This window comes from Balaenoptera physalus, assembly GCF_965194825.1.
Source record: "Balaenoptera physalus genome assembly, chromosome: 2".
NCBI classification, from domain to species: domain Eukaryota; kingdom Metazoa; phylum Chordata; class Mammalia; order Artiodactyla; family Balaenopteridae; genus Balaenoptera; species Balaenoptera physalus.
The window spans coordinates 45,810,570-45,821,091 of record NC_138883.1 but is presented as its reverse complement, the minus strand read 5'-3'; the positions used below and the strand labels follow the sequence as shown (position 1 = coordinate 45,821,091).

The 10,522-nt window shown below is 37.3% G+C and overlaps 2 protein-coding genes and 1 long non-coding RNA gene across 7 annotated transcripts in view; 1 reads left to right on the top strand and 2 right to left on the bottom strand.

Annotated features, from left to right (window-relative positions):
• ATG14 (autophagy related 14) overlaps positions 1–10,522 on the bottom strand; it is a gene marked incomplete at its 3' end in the record, with an annotated part of 271,275 nt that overhangs the window by 26,861 nt on the left and 233,892 nt on the right. The window lies entirely within an intron of this gene.
• Positions 1–10,522, top strand: part of LOC309655392 — a 225,163-nt gene that overhangs the window by 15,589 nt on the left and 199,052 nt on the right. The window lies entirely within an intron of this gene.
• Positions 2,552–10,522, bottom strand: part of DLGAP5 (DLG associated protein 5) — a 45,578-nt gene continuing 37,607 nt past the window's right edge. For 2 of the 4 annotated variants that reach the window (XM_082450370.1, XM_082450369.1), the window contains exons 15-19: positions 9,895–10,078; positions 8,054–8,114; positions 6,984–7,227; positions 6,097–6,146; positions 2,552–3,073 (exon numbers count right to left, since the gene is read on the bottom strand). In XM_082450370.1, coding sequence (XP_082306496.1) covers positions 2,933–3,073; positions 6,097–6,146; positions 6,984–7,227; positions 8,054–8,114; positions 9,895–10,078 — 680 coding nt within the window. In that variant the 3' untranslated portion in view covers positions 2,552–2,932. Of the gene's footprint in view, positions 3,074–6,096; positions 6,147–6,983; positions 7,228–8,053; positions 8,115–9,894; positions 10,079–10,522 lie in introns of those variants that run through there. The other 2 variants (XM_082450371.1, XM_082450372.1) reach the window with 2 other exon arrangements.

Sequence of the window (10,522 nt, the reverse complement as noted above, 5' to 3'; positions counted from 1 at the left end):
AAATATTATTTGATCTATTATTGTTTCTACAATACCATCTTCTCAAGTATTTTGTTGCCACAGGTTGGGTCCCCCAGGAGGCAAAGAGATTAGAATGCAAGAGGCTTATGAGGGAGTGCCCTTTCTCTCAACAGGCGTGGAGACGAGAAGGCGCACAATTAGGCAGAGTTAAGAAGTTGAGCATCCATGCCTCAGCCTACACTATAGGGGTTATGAGCTGGGATGATGTTTTGGAGCTGTCAAGAGGGCGATGCCTTCATATTTTCACTTCGGTCAGTGGATACAGGCCACCTAGGAAGCAGTCTGATCTTGGGTGAAGTGGCTTTCTTCACCTGAGACAGTTCTCACACGGGATGATTCCCAAGGACTGTCTGCTAGCAGCACTTACAGCAACAAAAGAAATGAGTCCTTCAGTCCTAAAGTGGGATGTGAGCAGCACATCACGGCTCATTTCAAAAAGTATGTTAATTCCTTATTCTAACATTCTCATCTTGACTGTTCTACTCAAGTGATTAAACAGAAGAACACAGTAAGCTATGGAGAAAAAAGGGAATTTGGTTTATACAAAATTACTTAAATCCTCTGAGCCTTGGTTCCTTTGTCTGTAAAACGAACTGTATAATACATTTTATAACACACCTTTTGTCTATAAAATGGGTTACTATGACCATTGAATAAATATTGTTTGCAAAGAGGTTGTCATATAGTAGGTACTCAATACATGGAAATTCCATTTTTTTTAATTTTTGGAAAGGCTCTTGTTCTACCCAGTTTTCTTTCATTTTGTCTTTAAAGATTTTCTTAATACCTCATAATTCTAGAGTCCAGTAGCCCAAGGACACTCTCTCTAGTTGTAGGACACATTGATGGCTGCCTACCCAACTCATTCCCTGCTTCCTAACAGTCCTGGTTTTACCCAGGTATAATCCCAGATAAAATAGGGAAACCTGATTAGTTTAAGCAAACCCCAGCTGATCTGCAGATGGAGATGTGGCATTAGCTGGCCTAACCAGACTAAAGGGAAGGACACAGCTCTGATTACCACTAGCAGCCATCACGCGGCTCCAAAAGGACCCAGCTTTAGAGACACTGACACCAAGGATGCCAGAATGAACTATGAACAGATGTTGGACTTCGATGCCATCATTGAGCTGTTGATTGTAAAGTGCCTGAAATCACCCTGACAACTTGTGAAATAATAAATTTCCTTACTGTTAAGCCAATTCGAGTTCAATTCATTATCACTTAATAGCCAAAAGCTTTCTAAATGATTGAATAGTACATCTTATTAAACCTACAAAAAAAAAATCATGTTTACTCACATTGTTTTATTCTCATCTACTTTATCCTTGGGGGCAAATGTTATTTTATTATTATGTTGCTTTTTAAAATTTATTTATTTATTTGGTTGAGCCAGGTCTTAGTTGCGACAGGCAGGCTCCTTAGTTGTGGCTCCAGGGCTCCTGAGTTGCGGGGCTTGCCAGCTCCTTAGCTGCGGCACACAGGCTCCTTAGTTGTGGCATGCATGTGGGATCTAGTTCCCTGACCAGGGATCGAACCCGGACCCCCTGCATTGGGAGCTCGGAGTCTTATCCACTGCGCCACCAGGGAAGTCCCATTGTTGCGTATTGCTTTATATAGATTCTAAGTCTTGGGTTGCTTTGTACCCATCTCTTCTACATGTTCATGACCCAGGACCCTTAGAAAACCCTAACTTTTACATAAAATGTTTCTTTGTTCTGAATGTCTTGCTTGAATTATTCATTAATGGGCTGTTAAAGCTGCTTTTATATCTTGTTAAGACTAGGCATTCTGAGAATATGCTTCTAAGCCAGCACCTCACATAGTCTCCTAACTGCTCACGTGGCCTTGATAATAAATACTGTCTTTTCCACAAGCCTAACATACCTTCCTCTGACAACAAAAGTAGATGTGCTTATCTTTCTTGTTTGGAAACTCCTCATCTTAAAGGACTAGCCAGAAAGTTGCTGCTTGCTTGGTGAATACCTCGAACACTCACCTCATTTGCGAACAGAAATAACTGGATCCAGGTCTGGTGACAAGCTTTAGCTACAATGAGTCATCTTGGTGCTCTGTTATTCTGATGACCTGTCTTCTACAAATCCTGTAGTTAAGAGTTTTATAAAAGAGAAAATATTTTGAACGCATTAAGTGATTGATATAATTCTCTTTAAGGGAAGGCAGCATTTCCTTCAAAGGCTGTCAGTCACGTCAAGGGGAAAATGAAAACAAAAAAATACAAGAATTTAATGGGAACTGCTTATAATTTAACCATTTGAAACTGCAGCATGTAAACTGACTTCAGAATCCAGAAAGCTCATCTAAAGAAACTCAACATACCCTGGAAAATGCAATATGCAAAGCTGTTCAACATCAACAAATTTAAGAGTTCAAATTAAGAATAAAGTATAAAAGAATGCAAATATTTCTGTCAAAGTTGAACATTGTATTTTGATTAAATGAAAGAATGTTCATAAGCTCTGAGTAGGTATACTTAACTTTTAAGCTTATACATTTTAAACAAGAGAGGCAAGGCACAGTACATTTTTATTCTGCATGGTTAATATACAAAATATCCCCACTTCCCTTGAGAAACAGTATCATATCTAAAACATACTTTGATGAACACTGAATATTGAAATAGTATACAGTTGTTCCTCAGAATCCTGGGGTGGGGGGTACTGGTTCCAGGACACCCCCCTCCCCTCACACACACGCACGGATATCAAAATTCAAGGATGCTCAAGTCCCCAACAGTAGGCCCTCAGTATACGGAGGGCTGCTGTATGACACTATATAAATGGATTGAATAGAAGTGAACACAAATACATATTCTTCAACTTTTCAATATTCTAAGAGTATACCACAGCACTGATAACATGAAGAAAAATGTCTGGATTTCTTTTTAAATTCAAAATTCTTCTGGTTGATCTCCACTGAGGGGCCTTAGAGGTGAAAACGTAATCAGGTTACCACCAAAGGGAATGTGTCTGGTATGTTCTTGATGTCTTCTTTCCACCTGAGTGAATGTATTACTGCAGTTTAGGCCTGGCTAGAGAATAAATTTAGAGAAGTCACTAAAGTAACCATCAAGAGTTTCACCAATTAAGTTTTCAACATTGCAAATTAGTAATGGATTAATTAATAATATAAATGATATTTCTTATACACAATAAAAAATTATTAATAACATTATGCTACTTTCCATGGATCTAATTTCAAATATATAGTTTTTTTTAATTGAAAAGTATATTAGGAATATATGCCTTAAAAGGTGATTAGTAATATGTAAATGGACTTCAGCAACATATGCAGGATGAATAAAACTGAGGCCACTTATGCAGATTCCACAAATCCTAATCCATATAATTGTACTTAATAGGTCTTTTACTAGTGTGATCCTGCTGGGATCCTTTTCTTTGTTCCCTCTCAAACCCTACTTCAAGTTCAAATGATGCACAGAGCTAGTAATAATGTGGGTCTAAAATAGACAGGTGGACCTATTAAAAAAAAAAAATCCAAAAATATAAATTCTAAAATTTATGGAAGTGGAAAACAGTTCACAGGGAGACTAAGTTATAAGATACTAAGATTTATCAACAAGATAATATATGATAACTGTGAAGCAATTTTAATCATATTACTAATGTATCAAAAATAGAATATTATGATTAACATCCAGATTTACTTATAATACCACATATTATCAGAACCAATCATTTAGAATTCAGCTCTGAGAACAAGTTTAATCAGGTTTATATAAATTGGCCTTATGCTGAAATCCCTGTCCTTCTAGGTCTCAGCCTAGGATTAAAGAAGGCTAAGACTGGGACCTCCCTGGTGGCACAGTGGTTAAGAATCCACCTGCCAATGCAGGGGACACAGGTTCGAGCCCTGGTCCGGAAAGATCCCACATGCCGCCGAGCAACTAAAGCCCGTGAGCCACAACTACTGAGCCTGTGCTGTAGAGGCCGTAAGCCACAACTACTGAGCCCGCGCGCCTAGAGCCCGTGCTCTGCAACTTACAACGAAGAGTAGCCCCTGCTCGCCACAATTAGAGAAAGCCCGCGGGCAGCAAAGAAGACCCAATGCAGCCAAAATAAATAAATAAATAAATTAATTAATTAAAAAAAAAAAAAGAAGGCTTCGACTGGGACTTCCTAGTGGTGCAGTGGTTAAGAATCTGCCTGCCAATGCAGGCGACACAGGTTCAAGCCCTGGTCCGGGAAGATCCCACACGCCGTGGAGCAAGTAAGCCTGTGAGCCACAACTACTGAGCCTGCACGCCTAGAACCCATGGTCTGCAACAAGAGAAACCACCACAATGAGAAGCCTGTGCACTGTAACGAAGAGTAGCCCCCGCTCACCACAACTAGAGAAAGCCCGTGTGCAGCAACGAAGACCCAATGCAGCCAAAAATAAAATAAATAAATTTATTTTAAAAATAAATAGATAAAGAAGGCCAAGACTAAGAATGAACAGTGTGGTCGCAGTAACACATTCCATTCAGCTCCTGAGATGCAGCCACCCCAGAAGGCTGAATACAAAGAAGGCATCTTTGAAAGATAATAAAAGTCAACATATTCAGAGGTCCTTAAGGAATTAGTGGCTTAAGCAAGCCAAGCATTTGCCAGGCTTCATGAGGTTAACAAAAATTGTTTCTGTTTGATCCTACATTTGCCTTAATGAATTTTTTATATTCTGAGATCAAAGATGAGCAAACCAAAGCCACTCCCTGATTCATTTTAGCAATTGGTCCTGGAAAATTTCAAGGTAAGGTTATAAACCAGAGTTGTTGACCATGGCCACATGTTAGAATCGCCTGATGAACGACCTAATCCAGATCATTGAAATAAAAATATCTGGCAGTAGGGCTGAAAGCCAATGCAGTAAACACTTAGTAGGCAAGACAGCACTATTCCATTCATGCCCTACTATTCAGTACCAGCACCCATGAATGCGAATCAGGCAGCTCTGCCTAAAGAGGAATTTATAGTTAATAAGGGAAATAGATTCCTGAAAGTACAATATGTTTTAGGAATACAGTATCATTTATTCATATTATACTCTTTTTTTTAAAAAGTTATTTATTTAATTTATTTATTTTGGCTGTGTTGGGTCTTCGTTGCTGCGCGCCGGCGTTCTCTAGTTGCGGCAAGTGGGGGCTACTCTTCATTGCAGTGCGCGGGCTTCTCATTGCGGTGGCTTCTCTTGCTGCAGAGCACGGGCTCTAGGCGTGTGGGCTTCAGTAGTTGCAGCACGTGGGCTCAGTAGTTGTGGCTCACGGGCTCTAGAGCACAGGCTCAGTAGTTGTGGCGCATGGGCTTAGTTGCTCCGCGGCATGTGGGATCTTCCCAGACCAGGGATCGAACGCGTGTTCCCTGCACTGGCAGGCGGATTCTCAACCACTGCGCCACCACGGAAGCCCTATTCATATTATACTCTTAATAAGAGATTCAATGTGTGCACTGTATGCACTGTGCACCTGTGCCTATACAGAAATTAACATGCGAGAGATGAGAGCTTTTACAGGAAGGCTTCACAGATGGGCAAATGTTTGAACTAGATTTAGAGGCAAGAGGTCACTAAAAGTAAAGGCTGGGGAGCTTCCAAATAAAATAGCAGGACATAAATATAGTAATCTAAAAGAACTAGAATGAAAATAAGCAATGACTGAAGGTAGGACAGACATTATCTCCCCAACTGTAAGCTTCAAAAGGGTAGAAACCTTGCATTATATTTTTCATACATCACTGAGAACTACCCAGCATAATCCAAGCTACATATTAGATATTCAAGTATTCAACCACTTTGTCACAGCAAATTTGATACATACACCATATAGAGAATTAAATCTTCAGAGTTTAATACTAAAGCACACTATATTTTAAAGTATTAATATCACTTAATACAATTTTTCCCATTTTGAGAAAAAATGAATAAAAGTGGATTTCAGAGTAAATAAAACAATGACAAGACGTAAACTTTGCACATAAACTGAAAAGTGAGTAATATTCATTTTATAAAACAAATCTGGAATATAAAGAACTTTTCAAATCAAGTTGGAAAACTTACTGAATCAAGAAGATGGCATTCAGTAGTGAGACTTTTATTATCAAATAGTACTGAAAAACAAAAAGGAATAATTTTTAACTTTTAAAGTAATATTCTCACAGTTAAGAGTTGTTAGAAATGGACAAAGCCTTGAAAGATGAAAAATTCCATACATCATATGCTAAGAAAAATATGGATCATCTTATGCTATAATATTTTTTAAATGTAGTTAAATTTCTTTGTAAAATTCTCATCCTTAATTTCAGTATAAAAAAAGGCTTCTATAAATAAATCTCATGCTTGTAATTTAAAGGTACCCAAAAGATGCTAGAAGAACATAGCTGGAGTGCCTTAAATGTCTGACCAAGGTTATAATGTTTATTTTGCCTTAGACCCCAGCCAGAAGAGCACCATGCAGTAGCAGATGAAAACAGTAGGTGAAACCATCACACGTTATATTATAACAAAAATACAAGAGCCATTTCCTACTGAACAATCACAACACAGTAGGTAGGAAAAGGCATTAGGGCAGAAAAAGAGGGTGTTTTGAAGAAAGGTTTGAGGATGTTTGATGGAAAAGAAGAGAACTAAAAAAACTTCAGGGAATTCTTCTGAGTCTTCACAAACAACAAAGGTTCCCACATAGTTAGGTCTAATGTAAAGTGCTGCTGATATCCAATATGGATTAGTATCTGTTGTTGATTTTTAATGGGTCTACCTCAAAAGGTTTGGGTGGATAGTAGGGTACCACAACACAAACTAATTCTCACAAGATATTTACTACAAGTGTCCAATTTCTCAACCTTCATTCTTGGAAACTGTATCCCGAAGTGTTTCTAATAATCTATACTTCAGTCCAAGTTCATTTATTTAACAAAGCCTCATTTAAATACATTAAAAGACTTTACCTGACTGAGAAATTTTTGTTTCTTCTTCCTGTGAGATGTTATTTTGTGATGGTACATTTTTTTCAGGGCTAATCATCAAAACATCCTGTGCTGTAACTGAATTTAGTTCCATTCCATACACAACATCTGAAATTTCTTCCTTTTTGTTAGTATTAACATCATCTGCCACTTTGCCAGCAAGGAGAGCCAAATTCATTCTTTCACTAGGTAAATAATTTATTTCAAAGTTTATCTTATTTACATCCTGGAAGTAAAAATGTTATTACATTTAATTACCCAGAATTGAAATAAACAGAAAAAGTCTTATTGCTATTAAAAATAAGAAATAATAGAAGGATGACATTCTGAGCACAAGCTAAAGAACACTGTAAATCCTACTACCTTGCTTCTTGAACAATTAGATCATATAATATTACAGCAATAGTATAAATGAAGGAAAGTTTCTTAGCAAGTACCAACAGTTCAGCTCAGAGATTGGCAAACATTCCATGTGATGGGCCAGGTAGTACAGTTGACCCTCGAACAACATGGGTTTGAACTGCGAGGGTCCACTTATACACAGAATCTTTACAATGGTAAATACTACAGGATCTGTGGTTGGTTGAATCCACGGATGCGGACCCACAAATATGGAAGAACCAAGTATAAGGGGTGCACCAACTGTAAGTTATACGTGGATTTTTGACTGTGCAGAGGGATGGCACCCCCCTCATGCTGTTGTTCAAGAGCCAGCTATAAATATTTTAGGCTTTGTGATCCAAAGAGTCTCTGCACAAACACGAACACTCTACCGTTGTATTTTGAAAGCAGCCAGATACAATACATAAACAAATGACTGTGGCTGTGATACCATAAAACTTTATTTACAAAAATAATCTTGATGTGAGCTGAAAACCAAATTGGCACTATGATCTCAAACAAGCCAAAGGTCTTTGAAATAAGAACTATCATTTTATATGACTGCTTTAGATTTCCAATGGAAATTCCAGAGGTTGTTTATGGAGTTACTATACATAATGATATAAATAGATAACATACTGGGCTATCTAACGCACTGGAATAGGACTTACATGGTTTACTTCAATTAAATCTTGTAATCCAGGACACTTCGCATCTTCTACTATGCTGTTCCTGAAAAAGAAAAAAGCAGCATTGTGCTCAGATAATTAAACATTTTGCTATCTTTTGTCTTGTGTTTTGAGACTCTCCTTTATGGGTCAAAGATGGAGCCTCATCCAAGACCAGGCCTGATCTAAATAGATTAGTTTCGGATGACAGCTACTGCAGGATGGCCTTACAAACCAAAGGCATTTTCCTCGGAAAGCTCACAAGCCTGTGACCATGCTGGTCAGTCTATTGACAATCTTTTGAACCTCAGCCAAATCCAGAGCCACATACTAGAGAAAGTCAGGAAAAAGCTTACTTCTGGGGGATTAAAGCATCAACTCAATTATTGTATGGCTGGAGTTGCCTACATTTACTTGTTAGCTAGTTATAGCACAATATATTCTAATCCTGAAGTTCTTAACTTGCATTTTACTAGAAACATCTGTCTCAACCTCTTGGAGTCATTTCAAAATATGTATATATACTCTATTTTTCTGGTTTTCAGCTTCACTTTGCCTTCATTGTACGAAGTTGTTTATTTGTAAGATGCTCTTTCAGGACTATTATTGGAAATAAAGTAAAAAAATTTTTTAAAGAGTACTTGTAATATCACTTAAATACAATTTTGGATCTTCTTAGTACAAGATAATGAACTACAGGGTATACAAAGTAAAGTAACTTGCATTTAAGAAATGACCATAAATTGGTATTTTATAATCCACAGATTTCTAAAACATCTAAAATATTTTAATCCCTACAAAGGCTAAATATACTTTAGTTTATACTGAAAACTAGAAATTTTATAACTTGTTCCATGAAATATTTAAAAAGAAAAACTTTCATTTGTTTCCCCATTGAAATAGTCAATGCATAGGGTGTTCTTTATTTTTTGACAGCCTTGTTTGGTGTGACGGCAGAATATTCAATGCTGTCCCATCTCCAGATTAATAATAAATCCAACAGTCCTATCTTGGCTCCAGACTACAATTTTATTTCCTACTTAAAGTATCTTTTTCCTATCATATTTCTGGTACATTTATGTTCCACGAACAAGGACTATATAGGTAATTTTGATGCATCTGTGCAGAAGCAGTACTATGTAGCATAAAGAATGTAGGTAACATCCACTCCCACCAACTGTAAGCTGAATTTGGGTAAGTTACTAACTTTTCAAGTTTCCTCATTTTTAAAAAATGGAGATCCAGTACCTCACATGGTTGTTTTGAGGATTAAATGAGATAATATATGATAGGAACCTTGAACAATGTCCAGCCCATAATAATTGTTCAGTACATATTAGCTCCCCCTTCTCTCACTCTGCCATCTGTCAAGTCAGCAACCTCAAGGTACTTTCTATAATGGCTGGTACAAAAGTGCCTACCTCTCAACGACCCTGCAGGGAGGTATCAGCACTGTTTTGTGGATGATGAAACTGAAGCTTAGTGAGTTAATTAAACTTGTCCTGAAGTTTTATAGCTAGTATGTCATAGAGCTGGTTTTGAGCTCAGATCTGTCAAGCACCAAAGTTTCAGGCCGTTTATCAACAAAGAACACTATATTACTTCTTTTCTTCTTGGTTCTGCAGCATTTACTTTGCCCATCTACATATGACCATTTACCAATCTGAAATCTGAAGCCCTAATTTCCTCATTTATAAAACAGAAGTATTGCCTATATGTTACAGGGTCATTGTGAAATTTAATAAACAATACATATCTTGCATACTTAACCAGGTTAACAATCTGAAATGGTATTTAATGTCTGCATCTGTTAAACTCTTAATAATAACATATTAAAGAAATACCTGTTTCCAGGAATATCTGAAATCAAAGTCTTATCAACATATTCACTTTTGGTACCCTGAGGATCAGGATTCTCTGGTGATGTAGTTTGTCTTAGAACGCCCATCTCAGCCCTGCTCTCAGACGCAGCTTTGCTGACAGATTTAGGTATTCTAAGTCTTTGAGAAAGACATTCAGAAGAAAGTCCTAGAAGATGAGAGAAATCATCTTAATACCAAAAAGCTCTTTCATTCATTTTTCATTATAACTAGGAAGACAGTGCAAATTCTTCCTATTCCCCTACCTTTCTCCTATAAAATAATGTTTGTTAAAGTCAATGCCTGGGACTTTCAGTTAAAGATAGTACTGAATACACACACTAAACTGCTTCCTCTTGACATCCCACTACTATAAATAGTAACAGAGATAATCTTGAAAGGTTGAATGCTACAAGGACAAAGCATCCCTTTTTTTAAGGTCAGTGGCTTTTAAAATTTGAAATATAATTTTCAAGGACAAAGGAAACTAAACCAGAAACAACAAAACTCAGAAAATTTTGGAAGCGTAATGCAGATAGATGAGTGGGATATTACTTAGTAGACTCAAGAAAATAAATCCTAAGGCACTAGTCAGGTTGATGTGAATCAACCC